Source organism: Apis mellifera, linkage group LG13, assembly GCF_003254395.2.
Source record: "Apis mellifera strain DH4 linkage group LG13, Amel_HAv3.1, whole genome shotgun sequence".
NCBI classification, from domain to species: Eukaryota; Metazoa; Arthropoda; class Insecta; order Hymenoptera; family Apidae; genus Apis; species Apis mellifera.
Window position 1 is genome coordinate 3,268,720 of NC_037650.1, and position 23,781 is coordinate 3,292,500.

The following is a 23,781-nucleotide window of genomic DNA, read 5'->3' on the forward strand; positions in this document are numbered from 1 at the left end:
CCCCATTATTCCCTCCCCTTCCTTTAAGAGAACGGCCTTCTTCTCTCGAGAGAAGAAAGAAGGAGAGAATTCTCTCTTTCTTTCCTTTTCTTTTCCCTCAGGCAGTGGACGAGATTAGAGACGAGGGCGAGATTGGAGCAGTAAAGGGAGGAGTAATTTGGAAGAGTAATTACGAGAAGGAGAGGCGAATAATCGAAATAATCGCCGGCAATTAACCGATTAGGTATGCGTCCCTGTGGAGGACGGTCGAGCGGCGTGTAACACGGTGGATATATAGAGGAAGAGGAGAGGTAGTTGAACCGTGGCCAAGTGGGGGCTGCATGGCCATTGTTGTCACGGAAAGGCAGCCTGTAATCGAGTGAAATGTAACGGGCAAGAATTCCCCGCTTTTCCGCTAAATTCGTTCGATTTTTAACCCCAACGATTCAATAAATTTACGTAATATCTGTCTCTCGTTATTCTCGAGTCTGAATTCCGTAAATCACCCTCTATCTATCGTAAGTTTCGACTCGAATCGAATCGAATTAGGCCGAGAATTCGCGTGACCCGTGGAGATCACGGACACGGAAGAAACGGGGGAGAAGACGAATGGAATGGAAAGGAAAGGAGTGAGAGGAGGGAGGGCGAGATGCATAGCGGGGAAGCACGATTGTCGCTCTTCCCATTCGAATAAATCAAGCCTATTTAAACCTATTCCGAATAATCTATTTCCATAGGAGAGGGGGATCGTCGACGAGGTCGTTCCTTTTTCGTTTCTACCTCCTCTATTTTTCCACCTCCGTGGAAAAAAGTATCCTCTCGAATCCTCAGCTTCCTTGAATCGTCCTCGAAAGAACAGTATCTCCTTCATCGAATCGCGTGGAGGGAAAGCAACGATATCTTCGGGGGATGGCGACTTTTCTTCAACCCCTTATCCTTACTTAGATATGAATTATAAAAATTATCGAATCTTTTTTTCACGTTTACTAGATATCCTAGCAGAGATCTTCCTGCGAAATCAAGATATTTTTCTGTGAAATCGTCCAGGTGGAGTATCATCTTCGATAGGGAGGGAAATATTTATCTCTTCGATTATTTTATTACGGCGAATATATATAATCCATCAAAGTTTCGTTTAAACGAAGTATTTACATAAATATCCGGAAAGAAAACGCGATATTTCACGGTGCGTACGAGTGTACACTGTTTCAAGTCTCTCGAGGATTTTCTCTTGACCGATAAATGGACAGTCATCCAGGATGCAACGACCTCTCTCGAAATTTACCCCTTTCGTGCATGATTCCAATTGACGCTGAATTAATAACGAGGTGAGCCAGTTTATGAAATGAGGGGGAGGGAAGACGGCGTAGACGGCTAGACTTTCGGGAGGGAGAAAGAAAGAAAGAAATTAATCCTTCGTCTCACGCGATTATCAATTCGCGTCTGGCTCGACAGTACATTTTGCAAGGGAGGGTTGACCATCCCGAGACATGATCAATGAACGTCGTCTATTTCGCTGATATATTACCCGCCTCTCTTTTTTTCTCTCTTCGATTGAAAAGATGAATAATCAACCGCTTTACAATCACGAGATATACATATAGTTTTTTTCACTAAACTTCACTAAACCAATACGATATTCAAATAGTGTTATTTACAATCCGCGAGGAGGGAGGATTAAAGAATTTCGAGAAACGAACTAACATTAAAATATAAGGATCGCGATATAATAAGATCGATTCGAATGGAAATATATATCTAATCGATTATTTATTATCCGACAGCTTGGTGTTAAGGATAAAAAAGGAAAAAGATATGAGAGATGTGGCCCGTCCCTCTTCCTTAATCTTTCTCTTTCATCCACGCAAACTAAATGGCACGACGAAGTATCAGAAAGATCGCGAAGCGGATTAAAAAACTCTTTCACCGCCGCAACGTTAACGTTCTCGATCAACGAATGCATTTCACGTACACACAAGCCTCGCGTTTATTCAGAAATCGTAATCTCGACGAAGGCGGCAATTTAGAAACGAGGGCCTAATTGGCAAATTGTGCAAGATTATCGCGGGGGCGCGTGACTCGACAACGTTCGACACGCAATACCGATATTAATTGCAGCTATTTGACCGGTGCTCGGGCAACAGGTTTGATCCGAGAAATCCAGAATAGATTTTCACGATTATGCGTGAAGGAAAAAATTATATAATCGATTCGACATCTAAACTATAACAATGTTACGAAATCCGCTTGCTCGAGGAAACGAATTTATGAAGAAGAAAAAAAGAACACGAAAATAACGAGATTCTTCACTCTCGATTCATTTGTTTGGAAAATCGAGATACAACGATCCTTTCATCGTGTTCGTATCGTCGCACCTGTCGCGGAATTCAAACCCTATTCAAACCCACTATACCGTGTTAAATGGACTTTTTCCTCTCCTTTTCTTCCCTTCCATCTCCACTTTTCCATCCTCGAAAACTACTACTTTGACAACAAGACTGGCAACAAGCACAAACCGGCATTAATAAAGGGAAAAGCGCTCGTTCAACCCTTTGTACGCGTGTGATTGACTCGATTGCCTGGCCGCCGTAAAATGGTGAACGCGCGGAATGTTTAAGCGGCAGACAGGCTGAATAGTCGAGAGGGGGAGAGGGAGGGGGACTATTATTCCGCGAAACGAGACAGGTAGCAGCTTGGAATTTCGATTTTCGAAAACATTCGAAATAAAAAAACAAAAAGAGTTCGATTAAAGAGAAAAACTTCCCTTTGAAACTGATTAAATATCGAGAGAATCCCTTATATCTCTCGTGGAAGAAGAATTAAGAATCTCGATTGAATCTCAACTAAAGAAACTTTGAAACGAACGAGAGAAAAATCGTTTTCATACAGTTTTACCTTTCGTGATCGAATGATTAATCGAATGAAATTATTATCGATTATCGAGCGTGGATAATCCGAAGAGGAATCTATCCCGCGATCGAGGCGCGGCTCCTCCCAACGTGCTAATTTTTCCCCGCCCCTGGAAACATACACGGGACGTGTGTCACGCGTGTATCACGTGTCACGCTCACACAGGGGAAATCATCGATCAGCGTGAAATTTTTGATGCCTCCACTTTCTCCCGACACGCTTACGTGATTCGACGTCGTCTCCGGATTCGATTCACCCGGGAAAAGGGTTACGAAAGAGCGAGAGGATTAGGAGATCGAGGCCCCTCCTCTCGATTCTCGATCAATCGTCAGGGATTCGTCGCGAAAGATGAATCTGAAGCAAGAGGATCTTTCTGTACCGAAGAATCGGTAAAGAACGAAAAGGTATCTCTGAAAATTCCAGAAGAGGAATTTTAATCTAAGAAGAGAGAAGAAAGGAGCAAGTGGTACGAGTCAACGAGAGAGATCCACGCGGTACTCGCGCGAGAAAATAACGGAGGAGAACGAGTGTCGAGTAAAAAACGAGGAAAAAAGTATATATACGCGAGATTCCTCTTCCTCCGAGGAGAGGAAGAGGAGAGGAGCGTGCGAAATCCATTCACTGGCGCACTGGAGAAGGAGGGAGAGGAGAGCAGCAGCTCGCTCCGCGTCTCGACTCGATTCGTCCCGACGAAAAAAGGGAGAAACGGTTCCACTTACGGAGGCCGCTTGAACGGCGCAAAAGAGCACTTGCGTTAAAAAGCGAGCCGGATCCTCGGGAGGATTGCCACGACGTCCGTCAATCGTCCGACTATGGTCGACCCGCCATTTTTGCCATAATCACCCGCCGGCTGGATCATTCCCTCCTCCTCCCTTCCACGTCCAACAAACCGACTGAACAACAAACGACCGATTAACTGACCAACTAACAAACTCAACTATCCTCAGACTCGAATGAATTCCTCTAAGATTCTTCGAAACGAAGAGGAAGAAGAGAAGGAGAATTAGAAGAAGTTCGAAAGGAGGAGAATAAAAATGGACAGCAAAGGGAAGAGGAAAGAAGAAGGAAGAAGGAAAAAAAAGGGTGCAGCGAGGAAGAAGGCAGTGGAAGAGTAAATGCACTTGCTCGACTTACGTGCTCGATGGTGGGCAGATGGGCCGTGACTGACTGACACCCCCGGTGCCGCCACGCGCCCCCCGCGCACCGAGTCCACGATCTCGAGGGGAGTGCGCAAGCTCCAAACCCCGCACGACCGCCACGATCAGAGAGAGCTTTTCTCCGGAGCTTGTCCCGACCCCCGAGAGAGCATCATCCGTGCTGGTCGAACGAACCAGCGACCAATGCGCTCCAACGTGTGCATCTTTCCAACGTTTACGTGCGCCATCCTCAGGGTGAATGCCTCTCCTCTCTCTCTCTCACCTCTACGTTTTCGGCTCGCGCCCAAATCATCCCCGCGTGTGTCGTGCATCCGCCGATGCGTCAACATCCATCTTCCCTCGAATCTGGATCCGAGTTTGCAAGAGAAACGTAGTCCTTGTTAATCGATACGGCCCTCGCGTTTCGTCCTCGCGATATCATTTCTTCTGGAGTATCAGACTCTCGAGAGACGAATTAGAAATTTAATGGAGAGAGAGAGAAGTTTGGATAATTCTTAATGATAAAAAGCAACGAAAATTTCGAAAGAGTCACTTGGAGCTCCTTGGATTAATTCCACGAACGAGAAATTAGATTGTTCTGAATCGCACCGAGTGATGGCTTTTATAACGTTTCTAATCTCTCCGCTGAGTTTAATTACCGCGATTCATCAACGACCGGTTAAATCTTCCAACGAGGAACGTTGCAGGAATTTACGACGACTTGAAATTTAGAGAGGGATTCTTGAAAACGATCTTTCCTTTTCCCCCACGATCGAGACTCGATCTCTTTCTTCCATTCGTCGATCGGGGAGGACTCGTTCACAAAGGTTTTGAAAAGAAGTGTACGCTGGCCGGATAGTACCGTGTATCGGCTGTCACGGGATTGTTGGTATTGTCTTTCCAGAAGCTTGGTGAAACTTTTGTGAAACTTCCTTTCGGAAATCTATTGACAGGGGCGTCCGTCCGACTGACGTGTATTACAGAAACGGCCTCGAAAACAGGCGCAAACCTCTTCAATGCCATTATCCCCTAACGGAATATCTCTTCATTTCCCTTTTCGCGGGATGGAACAAACAAATGGAATTCATTTATCGAGTCGGATTGGAAACGTTGCAACACCGTTTCATTGTTCCTCCTTTCTGTTCTCGTATATAAATAGAGATTTCTTTTTTTTTTTTTACTTTGATAGTTCTTTCGCGTTGCAACATCTCGACGCGATCCTTTGTAATGTGAATAAACAACAACGAGTCCATCGACAAACGTCATAAAACGAATTAAGATTAATAAATCGTTTAATCCTTCCTTTCGAGAAAAAGAAAAGAAGGAACGAATCCACATGTTTGGAAAATTGTATGGGAAGGCCGACCAAGTTTCTTTTCTCTTTCTCTCAGCTCCTTGCGCAGCTTCTTCTCCGACCTTGATTCAAGAAAAGTAAAGCGGATAGCTCGGAGAACGTTCTCTTCAAGATAATCTGACCAAAGTGTTTTCGCGCTTCGTGAATCCTGAAGCGAGTTTACACGAACTTGACATTAACGGGAAATAAATAGTCGTTTCTAGATATTAAAAACGAGGAAATATAATTGAAATATGTTCTTGAAAATCGCGAAAACATTCTTCCATTTTTGAAATAGTTTCAGTTCGTTCAACGATATATTTTTTTACGAATTGAAAAAAGGATGCTCGAAACAATTTTCTAAAAATCCATCTCTCTGCCGATCTTTCCTTCGAATTTTATCAATGCACATCCTCTGCATGAGAAGTGAATGGTAATCGATTTCTCCTATCCCTTAAAATATTATTTTCACGCTATAGAATCAATCGATGGTGCAGATTTCGAAGAATAAAATATCTTCGAGTTTTATTCCGTTTAGATTCACGATTTATGCGATGAAAAAGTTAATATATCTAACCCCGTTTTCCAATACAAACGAGCTCTCCTCCTTGCTATCTCTTCAGATACGAGTAATAGATGTATCCTCTTCCAAGATTTAGGAATATTCGACACGAGATCGACGAGAGCGGCGCTGGGCAAAGATTCCTCGCGAATTCTAATTGACCGGTTTTCGAGCGCGACACCCTTCGAAATTCTGTGCATGTTGAACGCGCAGCTTTCCAATAATACCGATGCCAGCGACTGGAATATAACGTGGACGCGCTTCTCGGAATGCTTCTCTTTCTGGTTGAGTGCGGAGCTCGCGATAAGGGAGGAGGATCCCTCGTTGATTTATAAAAGGTCTACTTTCCACCATTCTATCTTAGCGCGTGACGTTTATCAAAAAATATTTTCAAGAGATCGGGAAGAGAGAGAAGAGGTCATCTTTGGAGACACACATAGAGTACGTTTTCATCCCTCTTTTTTTCCGTTTTTTTTAGCATAGCGAATCGCGTGCGTGTATATCTGTTGAATCGGGGGAGGAATCGTGACCTTGGCTTTTTCCTGTACGTTCGAATGAATATTTTATTGGCCGAGCGTGGAACGGCCACGACGACCAGTGATATCGGGGCTGCGATGGTCAGACAGATGGTCGCGTTTTTCGAGCGCCCGTTTTTCTTTGGATCTCATGGTTAAACGGCTTAAACGGTTCCAATTGTTTTGAAAGCACCGTGAGCTTGGTATCGACTTCTCCAGGAATCGATACGTAATAAAATATCTGCGACTCGTCGTGTCGACAGCCTGCCAGTTATTTGTTGCATACGTGCCTGTCGATGGCCGCGTTCGTTGAAATCGTTAAATTATCCACGACGAGTTTCCACGAATCCGGGGGTATCGTTCGATTGAAACACGATCGAGTACACGAAGCAAGTACAGAGAAACGCGATTGAATGTCCCTTTTCTAGAAATTTGCTTCGATCCGATTCATGGTTTAATTATTGATCGATCGTTCAATTTTCTTCTCGTTAAATTTTGCTCGTGATATAATTTATCGACGGCACGAGTAAGTGGCCTACCCAAGTACTTGACTTGGATTGGCCGATAATAATAATAACGTTGGTGCATCGTTCGCAATCGTGGCTAGGAAGCTAAGGGGTTCGATCGATAAATACGGCGCAAGTAGTACAGATCGAGCAATGTCGGTTACCACCGTTGGACGGTGAGCTTTTTCGCTGGCCCCTGTTTTACCGACCGTGAGTGCATCGAGCTTCCACGTCAACTGCTTTAATAAAGCTTTCGAGATGAGAAAAGCTGACTTACCGATCGGACAACCGGCTCACCGAGCAGAGAGAATCACTTACCTACAAAAGAGAATGGTTCTATATTAAAATATTGCGCTTTCCTCCCAAGGAAATTTCGTTATTGTTGCATCGCACTAAAGTGGCGTCCCGTGATGCTGAATACCGCGATATAATAAAATCACGAACACACACAAAAAAAAAACGAAACATGCGGTCCAATCGAAAAATCATGCATCATCGCGTTCTCTTTCTTTTTTCCTTTTTTTTTTTTTTTTTCTTCATGCTGAACAAAACGAGAAACGAAAATTTCGAAAATCTAATCGCGTAATCTAATTGATAATAACCAGATTTCGTAAATAAAAATCTGGATCTGGGTATCTCGTTTTTCTCTCGATCGCGAGTTTCGAAACAACAAATTCTCGCAATACAAACGCAATACATTACGCATTCAGTGTTTCACATGAACTATCGCAACTATTACAAGTGTGTTCGTATCAAAGCGAATCTATCGGTGAATACACAGTTCTCGGCACGATAGTGATGTATCGCGATCACGGGATGTGTATCGTGATATAACAATATCTAAGAAGCTTCGTTTCGCTAATCTACTAACTAGCTTTCGCCATCTAAACATGATCGAACGAATCGAGCGAGAAACCTACGTTCACTAAATCGCTACTGATCCCCTCCTCCCCTTCTCCAGAGGAGGGGATCGCATTCTAGCTGAAGATGAGAAAACTAAGAAAACTAGGAGAGACGCCTAAGGTGTCTTTGTGCAGTGATGAAGAAATTGGAAATTTTTGCGTGGAATATTGTACCTGCACGACAGCCGGCCCGCGATGCGCCTGTGCAATAGAAAAAACACAAAGAAAGAACGTTATACAGACAGGTAAAGAGACAGAGATTCGTAGGAGGGAACGTAGGTATGAATGTGCGCGCGTGTGTGCCTATGTGTGTGCGCGCGCGCGTGTCTGTGTGCATGAACAGAGAAACAGGGGAGGAGGAATTTTTTTTCCCCATCCAACGACCCACACCCCCCTCCTCAACTTTCTCAACTTGTTGTTCTCCAACTTGTTATTCGAGAGAAAAATCTTCCTCGAAAAATTTCCGTCCCGGAAATGTCGCTTCCTTCTCTCTCTTTCCCCGTTATATCCCTCTTTCTCGAGAGAGAGACACACCTCTCCCTTTTATCCCGAGTAATTGGATAAAACCTTGGCCCTTGAACAGGTGAACAGCGAGAAGTTCCTCTGCTTCATTTAGAGGAAGGGGAGGAGAGGGATTGAGTTGTTTGCAGTTGATGTCCGTTTTTCTAACAAGAAATGATCAATTGACCGATTTTTGGGAAAAATGTAAAAATCATTTCATTTCACGATGCAATTTTTAAGAGCGTAACGAATTCGTCGAAAAAAAGAAAATTGGTTCGATAAGGGGAGGAAAAAAAAGTCTGCTTCCATGATCTTCCTATTAACCCTAACCCGGATCCGGATTATCCACCCCCACCCTCGTCATTATTCGAGTTCGCGTGCCGATTACCAATGAATGCAGCGATCAACAGGAAAGCCAATTTACTTTCAAACCGTTCCCCCTCCCTCCCTGCCCAACGATCGCCGAGATTAAAACTAAACGCTTTTGCTCTTGTCTCTTCGAGGGGGTGAAACCTATAAAAGAAAGAAAAAAAGAAAGAAACGTTGGTACAGGAAAAGTGACCCTGTTTCCTCCCCCTCTCGAGACAGAAACTTTTTGGAATCGCACATCGTCTCCCTATTCTTCCAGGAGAGAAAGAGAAGAAAAGAGAGAGAGAGAAAGAGAAATTCCAACAGATTTCGTTGAACCCCATCCCGATACCGTAATCACTTCCGTCCAACTACCGGTTGGCTTGACTTCGTTCCATTGATTTTACGAGCCGCTTCATATCCGGGAATCACCATGGAAACCGGGGGAATGCTGTTTCAATGGAAAACCGGAGGCAAAGATACACGGAACCCACGCGCGACCATGAAATTTCCGCGTGTCGCCTCCCGGCGGGGCACGAAATCTCGTTCAACGGGTCAATAGGGCGGGGGAGGAGAGAGAGAGAGAATTGAAAGAATAACCGAAACAATCGTCCTTATTCTCCGCTCTTTATTCCTCCTCCTCCTCCTCCTCTCTTATACCCGGAAGACGAGAAGGAGATCCAACAACGACCGCCATAGGAATCATTTCAAATTTATCGTCTTTAAAATTACACCTTCCTCCTTTATTTTTTACTCGAGATAATTAGGAGATCGAGGAAAGGGTAAACGCATCGAAATTTCATCTCTTTTGAATTTTCTTTTTCAGCTGTTTCTTCTAAAACTTTAGAGTTTACAGGAGATTCTTTCGTTGGAATCGTATGTATGTATCGTTAAAAAATCGGCCGATTCTTGTGTATGGCGTTGGTTATTGGATCACACTATTGTCCAGTAGAAATTGCAAGAACCAAGTCATGGGGTATCTGGGTCATTTATGTAGGGCAGGTAAGGTCAGGGGTCGCGTGCGAGTTCCACTTCTCTCTCTCTATCTTTCCAGGCTTTGGAAACCTCCTTAGACAAAATTTCCGTCCCCCTTTTCCCATCGAGAAGCATCCTGTCCCTGTCCTACGCACGTGTATTCACTTTGTAAAAAAGAAAGAAGAAGAAAGGAAAATTTCTTATACATATATATGTATCGATTTGGACATTGATGGATTTTGGATGGAAACGGCGATCGATGGAAGGGTTGACAAGGAGAGACGTGTTCCAAGATTATCAATAAAGGAGTGTAAATGATCCGCGCGGTTCGCCAATTACGCGTGGCAAGTGATAAAGTCAACCGTGTAGCCGGCATCCATTATAAAGTACTCGGGCGCAAAACCGATACAGAATTACAGAGTTTCCTGTTCCCGGAGAAGGAGAGGATAATTTAACCGACAAGGTTTCAATTTCCCGTCAAGGATCGATACAAGTACAATGCCAATGCAATTTGTACGACCGAGGTGGAGTTTCCACCTTTTAATTGTCCTCGATGAAATGCGATACCGTTCCTCGAGCGAAATTAAAAAAAAGGGAGAGAGAAAAGAAGAATTTGGGAAAATTTTCAGAGAGAGCCTCCTCTTTAAACCTTTCCCTATCTCTTCGCGAGTAGATTCGCGGGTGCTTCGAACCTTTCTTCTTCTGTCGGCGGAAAGGAAAAGAGGGAAGGTAGGTTTATTCCGGCTAGATTGCTTTTCGTGACCGGCTCGTGAAAGGTCGTACATCGAAAATCCCGGCAACTTTCATCGAGGCACGTGACAGCAATTATTTATCCACCCAGCCCGCCCCCATCCTTTCGCCTCTTCCCCTTCTGTAAAATAAAATCGAATCGAATTTTTGGTATCCAATTATCGGTAAGAATCACCTTAATTTTTCCTAGCTCTCGATTTTTTATAACATCCCCTCCCACGTCTCTGCGCGCAACGACGCCCTTAAGCTCCCTCCCTCGGCACAAAGTGGAGCAGGTACTTTGTCAGTGTCAACTGGAACGCATAACACCTTGCACGGTTAGATATTTATCTAGCTTCTACTCGATAAACGGGCCGAGAGAGGTCCGCCGTTAATATCGTTCTTGTCCTTCCACCCTCTCCCTCTCCCTCTCTCGTTATCGCATCGCCTCTCATAACGTTATTGACCCTAATTTCCCAAGAATCGAATCAAAGGTCGCCACTTGTTAAAATCGGGATTCCCACCTGATACCTTTGCGACTCATCATTGGGCGCAGCGATATCGACATATCTCTTGTTGCGTAACGCGCTAATCCTTCGCCACCTTGAAACATCACGATGCTCGACATCATTTCGTAACAGATTGTTCCTTATTTAATCCAATTGGGATCCCAGGGAACTGGGATGATTCAGTTATGAAACTATCGTCGTCCAATTCTTTTTTTTCTTTTTTAAATTCTTCCTTAATCGTTATTTCAATTCGTTCGAATCGATAAACGTTCCTTTCTCTATTAATCCGTGGAAAGAAAACTTTTCGAGAGAGAAGAATTTCGACAGTTTATTACAGGGATGATAAAAATGGGCGAAAGTAACAAAGTTTTTTTACTTTCTTCAGGGGGGAGAAACACGCCTACGCGTGTGCGGCTAAGAAGAAATTTCTTATAATCGAACACGATCACGTAGACGACACGTGCTACCCGTTTCCCCTGGCAACCGTTCCGCGCCCGTGGATTTCTTGCCATGGTGGCTTGATAACTCGATGAAACTTCATTACAAATACGAAGGGGGGAGGAAGTGGATTAAGCCGCGTGTAGCTTTTGCCCAGACAGCTTTCCAACTTGGAACGAAGAGATGGATAAGAGGACAAAGTTCGTGTTTCGTGCTTTGATCGTCCCCCTTAAAAAGAAACAGAGAGAGTTAACTTAGAAGGAAATTAGAAGGAAGGAAAAATTCGAATCCTTCTTCTCGATCCTCTTCCATTCTCTCTCTCTCTCTTCTCTCTTTCTTTTTTTCGAATTACTTCCAATTATCCGTCTTCGTTTTTATCGCTTTCGTACGATGAAGAAATCGAGTCTCTTTTCGAAAAAACGAATACACAAGGATTAAGTGTACGATTGTCGCGCGTTTCTTCGAATTCTATCCACGACTCTGTTGTTTGTTTTTGCTCGCGACAGATACGAAGAGTCGTCAACTCGAGGATACGATGATAAACGATTAAAAAGAAACCTAATCTCCCTCCAGCCTCTTGTATCCTTTCCTAAAGTAGCACAAGGTGGCAAGGATGCCCGCGGGCTATGCTTGAATATCACGTTTATTCAACTTCTTCAAACGAGGCGCTCAAAGAGAAGATGGACATTCTACCGGGTCTATGAATTCGCAACTGAGTGGTTGAAACTGGCACAAGAAACTTAGTTTCTTCTTGGAATATGAAAAAAAGAAAGTGAAAATTTAATATCGCCTACACTTTCAACGAGAAACGATAAATTTTGATCGACACGATATTTGATCAATCAATCGTTCCCTTCATTTCACGAGATACAACGTATATCATTTAAAAGGAAGAAAGAAAAATTCGCTCACACTTTTATCCCAAATGAATCGCCTGCGTTAATGACACCACGAGAATTAATCCATCGAGAAGAATTCGAAGTGGTTTCCGTATAATGCGACTGATTCGATGAAGTAAAAAGCGCGGCGCACGTTTTATTCGGAGGAGGAACGGCAAGGAAGGCGTTAATAGGGCGAGGCGGTGGGAAAATGCGAAAGATCGCGCGATGTAGGCCTAGCAACAGGTGGATTGCACTTTAGGCCGAGCAACGCCTACACCGCCCTGCTCTTCTCGCGCTCTTCCTAACCGCGGATTGATTGCACGTATGCCAAGTATGCGCGAATAACACGGCCTCAAAGTTCCGCCCCCATTCCCAGCATTCCCCGATGCAAAAGTGACGAAGGTTAATCACGAGTTTAATTAAAGGGAGAGACGAGACCTTGGGAGACTCCCCTCTCACCGCTTCATAGTGTTATCGATCATCGTATATAATCGCAATCCCGCTTGGAAATCCGTTGCGTAACGCAACGTTGTTGTTACTACACGTTTTTATTTAAAAAAAGAACCAACCAAAAATCTCTACTGTATGATTATATTTCTCGAGAATATTTATTTGAGAAACTAGGGTATTACGAATACGTGTAATTAAAACGTGGACGAAGATTGAAAGAGAGAAAGGTGGAGGAGAACCTTGGGATGGTAAACTGTTACCAGCCACGCGAGCCTAGTCGTTCCTTCGAGTTCGATTGTATAGCCTTCGATAGAATGGAAACTCGTATCGTGGACTTTGTCTTTCGATAAAAAAAAATGTGTAATTAATTCTTCTCCCTTTTCTCTCTCTCTCTGTTTTTAAAATTCGCGCAATTTCTTTTCTCTATCCCATGAATAATTAACCTCGAATCAATCCCGGAACCCGTGCACGCTTTTTCACGTTGCATGCAAATTTCGCCTCGAACAGTAAGCGCGAAATGTATTGAAACAGGTGGCGAGAATTCGAGCCTGTTGCGATGCGATTTCTGACAGATCCCGCGTGTTTCAGTCTTTCGGAATTTTGCGAAAAGGAAAGGCGGAAATTAAGCCGGATGGTTGGAAAAATTGATATCCGGTCGAGGAGGAGGATATCGAGCGGCATTTCAAAAGGAATATATATATATATACGTATGCATATTCCTTTATCGGACAATGTGAATAATTCAACGGGGATTTCGTTAGTATAGTTGGAACTTAATAAACAGTCAATTTTAAAGCGAGAGGCGCTTTTGAGGAAGAAGGAGAAACCTTTAAGGGTTTCTTCTTTCTTTATCTATCTATGTCCGGTAAAGGCGTCTATCGATCCGGATACAACCGTGTATATCTTCGATATCGAGCCCTTTCTTTTCTCGATACAGTCTCCAAGATATTCCATTTCGAAATTTTCAACGATCAATTCGATTTCGAAAAAAGGAAAAGAAAAGAACGACTACATATATATATATGGAACGATTATTTGTTATTAATTCGAGCGAAATTATACCACAATTCCACTATTATTACTTTAATCAAGCTAATGCAAATGCAAGGACGCGATACGCCCATAAAAATGTAGTCGTTGAATTCTTGCTTTTCCTTGTCAAAATATACGATAAAAAAAAAAGAAAGAAAGAAATCACGGATCCGAAATCCAATTTTGAATGAAAATTCCCACAAAATCATTTTCCATTTTTAAAAAAAAATAAGGACAACGAATCTAAAATTAAAAACTTAATCTATTCCCTTCTCATTATAATCTACGTATTGCTATTGATCTATTGAATTTCACGCAAAATCTACGAAGATCTCTGTGCATCCAGATATATATATATATTGTCCATTTACGCGTGATTCCGTTTAATCAACGACACAACGGGAACGCGTGGGAAGGGAGCCGATCATACAAGCCGTAATACGTCAATTAAAGAGACGCGATCGATCGAAATAAATTCCTGATCTCGCCATTTCTTTCCACGATCCCCTTCCCTTTTGGCGCACGGGCTCCGGGAACAATTCGATCCCGAGGATTGAATTCGAACGCTTTTGCACCGCGATTACTTTTCCTTCCCTCCGATTTCGCTTCGATAAAAGCAAACGATAATTTCTCTTATTTCCTCCTCGGTAGAGAGAAAAAAGAGAGAAAGGTTACGATCCTCGTGGATTAACCCTTTCGCTACCAGAGTTCCACGATGCCTTAGATACAGATTCTATAAAGATACCTCTCGATTTACATATTATTATATCTTGCGCGCTTGCAATTTTCCTTCCCTTTTCGTACACGCATTGCATTTCTTTTATCGAAATTTTAAATCTTTACATCCTCGTCGCGTTTCGAAAGTTCAAATTCTATTTATATATAGAACGAAACTGGAGAAGGCATATAAGAATTTGTAAAAAAGGAAAGTAACACACAACGACGAGGATATACAGATTATTTATAAATTCCACACGCTTATTTTATTACGCGAAACCAAGTTCCAATTGGAAAATATCGCGGAATTCGGATAATCCCTTTGTTGGTGGCGATATTGTTCTTCTCGTCGACGGGAGAAAGAGTTAAAAGACGTAGCGCGGTAAAAGAAATTCGACATTCCCTCGATCTCCTTTACTTGGATTGAACTCCGCAAGTCGGAAGAAAGGATTTCGCCAAGAATTGGATTCCGGTCTCCAAGGAGGAGAGGCAAATAATACGTACGAATCGAAACGAGTCGGGTAAGAAGAAACGATTCTCGAAGAAACGTCCATTCAAGTGACAAAACACGCGATCTCTACCAAAGTGCAAAGATTTACGATCCACTATCGCCGCCAAGGATAACGATGAAAGATCGATCCGAAGAGGGAATCATCGAAGAAATATTTTGTTTTTTAAAAGGTGCCGCGTTTATTGCGCCATTATCGTCCGTTTAATCCATTTAATCGCGTTATCGCGCCGATTTTTATCGTTTACAATACAATCGTCGCGATAACGATCGTCTAGGACGGGTATTTTCGAGACAATTTGAGAGAGAAAGAGACGTCGTGGCCTCGATCAATTGGAAGAACAACGATAACCATTATCGCGTTGACATTCGAAAGAAGACACGCGTGTCGAGAAGAGGAGGAGGAGGAGGAGGAATCGTACGAAAAGAGAAAGAAAGGTGGAAGAGTGGAAACGTTTACTCTAACGAGAAAATCCTATTATCGAGGCGAATTACGCGGAAGAGGACGTAGGATTTAAAAGGAGATGCATCTCCCTCGAGATGCATGGAAACAGCGATCGGTCCAAGCCACGTTTAACTGAATTTTAATCGAATTTATTATCCATCGGAGGAACGAAACGAAGAGAAAAATATTATACGTAACAATCTTTCTCGCGAAATAAAAAAAAATCGATCCTGACGACGCCCATTCCGATTCTCTCAAGGCTCGTCGAGCCGCGCGAAACACACGGTAAACCGGAAACTCTACGTGTCCTCGCCGTTTCCAAAAGGATCAATTACCGCTCCGCCCTCTGACCTTTCCACCACGAGGCCAACGATACGTTTCTTAACGCCCATCCCTCGTTTCTTATTGCGACAAATATTCCTTCGATGGAAAAAAAAGGATAAAGATTCGTTTCTTCTGACTATTTTGAAAAGGATGGAACTCGAAAATGAAAAAAACCACGAGAGAGATCCGATTGGCAAACGTTAGAAACTCGTTTTACACAGAGGTGATGTATTTTCTTCTGTGTACTCGAGTTTCATATAGCGAGAAGATTCCCAGCAAAGTCGATCGTGAAAGGAATCTCGCGGAATAAGTTCCCCTCGATCCTCGATATTAGTGCAAGATCCTCGCTTCGATCTTCAAAGGGGGTATTACTTGACAAAGATAAGGTCCAAGAGCTGTATATGCACATACACGTCCTCTTTGGAACGATATTCACGCGCTCGTGGCGTCATTCAGCCTCAGAAAGGTACCGCTATTTTCTCGCCGCGCGTGTTCAGGATCGACGAAACGAGACTGGGTTTCAAATTTTGGGAATAAAGTTACTCGATTAATTTATTATTGCTCGAATAATTGCGGTTAATTAGACCGTGCTTCTTGTTACCAAGCAAAAGGATCGATTTTAATTACGAGTAAATTCGAGCGTTTTAATCAAATTATTTATTCGTAACTTTATTCGTTTCTAATTAATCAATTAATTTTTTCAATCAGCAAACCCATCAATTAAGGCGATCCATTTAAACTAACAATAAATTTAGAATTTTGTACGCGTACGCCTAATATTGAATAATTCTAAAGAGAGGCGCCGCGTTATATATCTCGAGGTCTTACACGTGTCTTGCAAGGACGAGTTCGAAAGCTTCTCGAAAAAAAATTCGCCAAGAGTTATCCCTCCCTCTAAAAAGGAAGAAAAAGAAGAAGAAGAAAAACGCGAAGAGGGCGATTTCGACGGAGGATATAACGAGCCTTTTATATCCACCCTCGTCCTCGGTCGTCAAACATGCGCGTTTAAAGATGGCCGCCAATTCTAACTCTAACTCTTGGAAAAGGCGATGGTGGGTGAAATTCGCCCACCCCGTTTGATTATTCCACTCACAGCGAAGCGTCGCGCGGATAAAATAAAAGAGGGGAAGAGGGAGGGGAAAGGAAATTTGGGAATTTTTCCCCCTCTTCAGTGTCGGTTTCCCTTAGCGTCACGTCCGCAGTACATTTCCATAGAGCTGATGAATCGTCGACGCGATCGTGCATGGAGGATCCTCACGAACCGAGATCGACACGGTGGCCAATCCGATTATCCGCGGCTGCGTGACCGAAAGCGAATTTCCAAGCTTGACTGTCCACGCTTGATCCCATCCTGTGTTAACATTCTCGAATCACAGACTCGAGAATGGTGATCACGTTTCCCTCCCTTCGAGGCAAGTATTCACTTTTAATTCGGGATGATGAAAGGAAGGGGCGACCTTGCCGCAGGAGGATGAATATCCATTTTATGGGAGAGCTAAAATAAAAAAACTTTTTTCATCGAGCCCCAACCACGCGCATTTCCAACGCAATATGTCTAAACGATATTTAAAACGAATCTATCTATCTATATAATTATTTGAATTGAAGAGCATAAGAAATCGTCGATGCTTTTTTAAGATACGAATCGTGAAACTCTTTTTAATTCGAATAATTAGTCGAATAAATAATTTGAGATGATTGGGGAAATTAAAGGTTAAAATTATTCGAGGGAAAAAACAGTTGGGGAATCTTGGCCAAATTTTCTTAATAAGAACTAAGTATTCGAGAAGAATCTTCGAGTTGAGTTGATGGAGAAAAATTATTTTCCTCCTGGAAATCTTTTTTAGAGAGAATTCGAAAAATTCGTGTAAAGTTTAAAAAACTTCTCAAACGAGAAATATATATATATTTTTCGATACTTTTTCCAACATCGAAAAATAAAAATAAAGTAAAACACGAATCCACCAATTTCCCTCTAATTTACTTAGCAGTTTTATTGATTGAAATGGAACCGCAACATCTTCGACTCGAAGCGTTTCTTTTTCACCGTCGGACGGTGGAAAAAGAAAAATAATCCCGATAGAGATACACGAGCATAGCTGCATCAATAGTCGCGTTCAATTTCGACTTAATTGCACGATGTTGCGCAGAGACGTTGAACCGGTCAATATTATCCGTTAAAACTCCGAGTGGAACAGTTGACAGGGGAAGCAAACGTGTCACTCGTCAAACAGGAAATTAAATTATCCTCCACCGCTTTTAAAAACTTTCAAAATTAACCACTTCCCTTAATATATATATATAATAATCGCGCTTTCAATTATACTGAAACTCGGAGTTTGAACGTGTAATAAAAAAATTCTAACTATTTCCCTTCGATCGAACACGATTCTCGATATTGTATTCTTTCAAGGTATTCCTTTCTTTTTTTTTTCACGATAGAAAAATTCGAAAATTGACTTATCCTTGATAGAATACAATTATTTTATATCCATTTAGAATATCTTATCGTTATTAAACGAAATCGCGTTACATTATCCTCGCGAAAATGGACAATGATCGAGCCTTAATTTTCCGCTCGGCGCTCGCGATTAAACGTCCTCGAGGTGTCTGGCCTCGTTTCGCGGTATAAAGTCACGATATCGTATAGGCGGCAAAAGTGATACTCGTGAGCATCGACGTTATATTCCTCTCGAAACTAATTTATATCAGGTGTGCACGATCGTATCGTTTTATATATATATACATATATACAACGTGGTAGGAAGAGGAGGGAACGGAGCTTGTTCGGATCGAATCAAACGAAAGGGGAGGAATCGACTGTTATATAGAAAAATCGAGATGGATCGATATATCGAGGGGAGGAATAAGGAAGGTGGAAGAAGGAGGAAAAGTACGACGAGTACTCTGTTTTAGATACAGAAGGAAGGGAAAATGAGAAAAGTTTCGAGACAGAATTTCAGAGAGATTTTCCAGATGTCCGTCTACGTCTATCTTCTTCGATCGTATAAATTCGAAATTCGAATAGTTTTTTGCACCGAGAAAAATGGAATAATATATACATTTCTCTTCCTACACGAGAGATATCTCGGTTCTACCTCTAATAATATTAGATGTAGACTTACTGACAATTGTTAAGGAACGAATTAAATTTACAAAAATTTATTTATAATTTGCTCTCTCATTCTTCGAGACGAATAATTTGGAATAAAGAAAAAATAACATAAACGATTAATTTCTTTCTGAATTTCCATGAAGAACGAGCAGAGATAAAAAAAGAAAAGAAACTTATGCTTGTCAGTAAGTGTACTGTTCAAATAATTCTTGTCAAATGCGCTGATGTAGATAGAATTATTAATTTTTTTAGAAAAATCTCGTCTATATCGTCAACTACCCATATGACGTCACGAAACCGAGATATTTCCTCTTTGATAGGGAAATTCTTCTATATAATTGGGATAAAAAGAGGAGACAAACGATAAAAGTCAAGGATCCGGTTTACTTTCTCAAAAATCGCGTGTCCCACGAGCGATTTAATTTCTCCATGGGATACAATTCGCACAATCGCCTCGCGTTAGTTTCTACCCAAGCGGGTAGAAACTGAGTTTTATAGGCTTCTAAATATTCCAATGAAAGAAAAAAAAGAAAAAAAAAAAAGAAAGGAAAGGGAAATAGCCCGCGAGGGAGATACCTTTGAATTTTGGATTGTTTGTATTACGCCTCACGAAATACCTCTTTGTATTCCGCCACGGTTCAAAGGGGTTGAAAACGATGAAACGAAGTTTTATATACGTGTTCGTGTACCCTCTTTGTATTTCGCATGCGTGAAAGGTGAAAATAACCGTCTATCTTACAAAATATCCAGATAATGTCCCCTCTCTGTCTCTCTCTTTTTCTCTTTCGAGAACCTATAAAAGCTAAGCTAAGAAAAAATAAAAGAGTGAAAGAGGGAGAGAAAGAGGGAACGAAAGAAATTTCTATCCAAAATTTCGATGTGATCTAATTCCTTTCGATGTAATTTTAGTAATGTAATTTCTACGATTCCTGGATGATTCAAGGAGAAAGAAGGATCGATTAGAAACGAGTTTTCTTCATTTCGTCGAAAGGATCTCACTTTTTGCCCCGAGTTTATCGAGATTTCAACAAGGATTTCAACGGGGCCATCTTGTTAATGGAAATTACGATTCGAAAGACGATATATTAAATTTTATATATTATTCGATGTACTCCAGTTGAAATCCTATTATCCCAACTACTTTCTCGAGCATCCCCTCACATATACATAGAATATCTTCAAGATTAAAAACGCCAATTAACGATTCTAGATATATAGAAATAAAATCGAAAAGAGGGAAAGAATAATATTAAAAATTTCGTTGGAAATGAATCGCGTTTAAAAGTTTCTTTGATGATACAAAAGTGAAATTGGCTAATTCTCTAATTAAATAATATCCCTATAGATAAATAAAAAAGTGGAATAAAATCGATGAATTCATTCGAGAATTAGCCGATATTTAAAATTCTTTAAACTTTCGAACGAAAAAAAAATATTATTCTCTTTTTCGACTATATTTTTCCACGTAGAATCGAATTACCACGATTTCGAGAATACAGGATAATTAACTAAAAAATTAATCAATCTAATCTAATGGAAAGATTTTATCACGCTCCTAGAATTAATCTAAAATCTAAAATTTTTCTGTCGAGAATTGAACGAAAAATCATAACCGATGGACGAATTTTTTTCAGTAATACGATTACTCTCTTTCTCTCTCGACATTTCCATATCATTCTATCAAAACTAAGCAATCACGAGTCGCGCGTCAAATTCGCCACTCCTTCGTGTTACGCCACCACGTTTTCCAATTTAATCGTCTATCGCGGAAACGAAGTTTCTTCTTCCTGGGGATGATCTAAATCCAGTGAAACGAACGACTCGTTGCCAGAAGAAGAGACGAGGTGCAAATTCGTTCGAGCACGAATTTATTATCCCACCAATTTCGCGGAAAATGAATTGATGAAGAACGATAAATTAAATTAAATTAAATCTTCGTCGCGCCGCGGTTTCTTTAGGAAAAGCGAGAGAGAGAGAGAGATTTAAAACGAATATGCGCCAATAGAAAAAAATATCTTCCTCGTAGAAAACACGCGTTTCATTTTATCGGATCAAAATCCAATTTCGCGGAGCCTCGTTGCATGCAATTAACCTTATCTCGCCCCCTTTCGAAATTCATATCCCGAAAAAGAAATTTCGACGATTATAATCTCGATTCGATTAAACGTATAAAGTAAATAAAGGAAAGTAAATAAAAAAATGCACCAATTAAAGGAAGAGACTTTGGAAGAAGGATTTTTTCTCTTTTCTTTTCTTTTCTTTCGAGGGGGGACGACAAGTTAATACCTCTCAAGGGAAGGGAACGGTTTTCAAGGATAATTGATCGCCAGGTACCATTACGTAAGCCGTGAACCACGACTTGAATGGGGATAAGTAATTCTCCACCTTGAAATTTCCCCCCCTACGTAGCGTTCGATTCGCCTTGGTTTCCGGGATGGTGCTTGACGGATGTTCTTCCTGGTCCTCCTCCCTCCCCTGCTTCTCGTGTCTACCGCCTCGTGTTGTGTAGACACCAACGTGGCGGTGGGTGATGCGAATTCGTGGTTAAATAATGCATTCGAATGGAATATGCAACGGGTACGTCGGCACAAGCTTGAATAAATCAGTTTTAACTCGGATGGATTCGACCGTATCTCTATCGCGGACGCGATTTTTCCAAAAAAACCTCTCGTTTATTTGTTATATCGCGTGTAACGTATTTCGCGGTTTTATTAACACGCGGGAAACTGTATATCTCCGTGGACGGGAGATAATAAAAACGAGAAATAATATCTCCCCAAACCGGGGATCAAACTTGATAGGAATTTAGCGAACCGTTTCGAAATTGAAAAGCGTTGCCAAGTCGGGATAAAACGAACGTTTTGTCCCTCGTAATTCTACGTTATATATACGCGAGAGACACCGAATATATATATCTATACATATATATATCTACCAGAATAAGACGAAAAAAAAGGAAAAAAAGAAAACCGAATATATTTCTCCGAATCTTTTCACCTAAATCACTATAATATATATATATATATATATATATATATATATATATATATATATATATATTCGAGATCTTTAGCAAAAGATAACAAGAACCTGAATCAATCCTGACTCGATAAATTTCCCGATCGAAACGAACGTTCTGGAAAACGCGTTCTCGACGACACGCCAATCAACGAAACGCGGACGAGGGATGAAGAATGGGCAAGAAAACGAGAAAAAGAGAGAAGGCGTAAATGATGAAACAACGACTCACCCGTCGCATGACGCGTAGCGAGAACGACGACGTCTTCATTTTGGTGGTAATCCTGGCAGGCTAGCGCGCGTCTGGACGATGCTTCCGGCCCTCTCTGGTCTCTTCCTCGCCGACGACGCGACGAGGTCCAGGCAATGCGCGTCCGACCCTGTGGAGGACGCCGAGGATCTCTGGCGTGGGTGGGGGAGGGTGCACACGGAAGAAGGAGGCTCGCCGCCCTAAGAGAGCCGTCAGGGGTGGCTCGAGGCCACAACTACAGGTGGTCGCGCGTTGTCAGGCCAGATGTGCCTTGTGCCGCCGATGTTTCGTCGGCTCCGTGTTCCGTGTTACGCACGCTCGTCGTGCACGCGAGAGGAGGGGCGCGGGCGCACGATCAGCACCACGGATCCACCTTCCTTCCACCGATTTCGAAAGGAAACAGGGCTCGATAAAAAGAGAGAGAGACTGTCGTTACTTTCCTGTCGTCACGAGAAAGAGAGAATTCTTTGAGAGGACGAGATAGAGAGAGAGAGAGAGAGGGATAGGAGGAGAGAGAGAGATACGTTTTTTGGGAAGGAAAAGAGAAGGAAGCGAGGAGTAGTCGGTTTAACAGACGTCGAAAGAAAGGGTTGCACACGGAAGGACGTTGACGCGGCTCTGAGCTGAGTAGCGTCTGACCGGCTGCCCCGTCTAGCTGGTCTCCGTGCAGCCGAGGTGGAGCGAGGAAACCACCTCGATGCTTTCTCGCGCACGCTCGTCGCGACGCCATAGCGACGTACCCCAGGGCCGCGCCTACTCTACGAACGCCTAGACCACAAGTGCCAAGGTCACAGCTATTCCAAGGCCATCGAGCATGCACCACGTCTTCCACTCCACTCGCCTCCAATCTTCTTCGTCGTCCAAGGATTTTCTCCATTACTCCCTTAAGAGGAGTCTGTATATATATGTATGTCTCTTAATAAAAACTACGCGTGTATGGCTGTTTCTTGTTTTCCTTTTTTTCCTTCCTCGAGGATATTCGTTTCTTTGGAAAACCGCGTGTCTCTCTGTTTCGAGAATATTCCAGAAACGCTTGCGTTGGAATTATTATTCTTTCGCTTCGACCAACGTGTTGCTCAAAAAGATGAGTCGACTAATATTCAACGCCGTTTTTAAATATTTATGAGCCATTTTTGTCGCCTTGGTAAACTGATGACTAAGGGAGAGGGACGATGACGACGCCTCGGACGAACACGCGTAGTCCTTCGATTCCCTTTGTTCTTCCTTTTGTTTTATGCTTGCGCGGGTGAGACGAGGGACGATTCGATTCGATTCGATTTCGTGAACATGAAGAGACACCCGCGTGAAAGAACGATAGCGAAATAATATGCGACGCAATATTCGACGCAATTTCTACCGTGAGAAACCTCGCTTCTGTTTACGTTCTTTCTTGTGTTACACGCACGACGGTCGACGAACTACTGAGGTTTCTGCCAGCCAATTTATTTTGTTGACATCGATTTTCCTAGAATTTCTGGTTGCGAGAATTTAATCGCCCGAGGGCGATTTTCGAAAGAAACGTAAATATCGCGTGATATCTGTTCCGAGAAAATTCAAAGAATAATAACAAAAGGCACGTATGCGTGTGTATACACGATACAAAAGAACATCTCGAAACCGTGTTTTCTTTCCAATTAACGGGAAACATTAACACGTGTCGCAATTTACGAGGATAATTTTTTACAGATTGGCGGAAAA

The 23,781-nt window shown here is 42.2% G+C and overlaps 1 protein-coding gene across 6 annotated transcripts in view; it reads right to left on the reverse strand.

Annotated features, from left to right (window-relative positions):
* Positions 1–23,175, reverse strand: part of LOC552209 (neo-calmodulin) — a 58,392-nt gene extending 35,217 nt beyond the window's left edge. The window contains exons 1-2 of one of the 6 annotated variants that reach the window (XM_016915828.2): positions 22,066–23,175; positions 8,018–8,044 (exon numbers count right to left, since the gene is read on the reverse strand). In XM_016915828.2, coding sequence (XP_016771317.1) covers positions 8,018–8,044; positions 22,066–22,104 — 66 coding nt within the window. In that variant the 5' untranslated portion in view covers positions 22,105–23,175. Of the gene's footprint in view, positions 1–4,023; positions 4,109–8,017; positions 8,045–22,065 lie in introns of those variants that run through there. The other 5 variants (XM_006558534.3, XM_016915829.2, XM_006558535.3 and 2 more) reach the window with 5 other exon arrangements.
* Between the last annotated feature and the right edge of the window lie 606 nt (positions 23,176–23,781).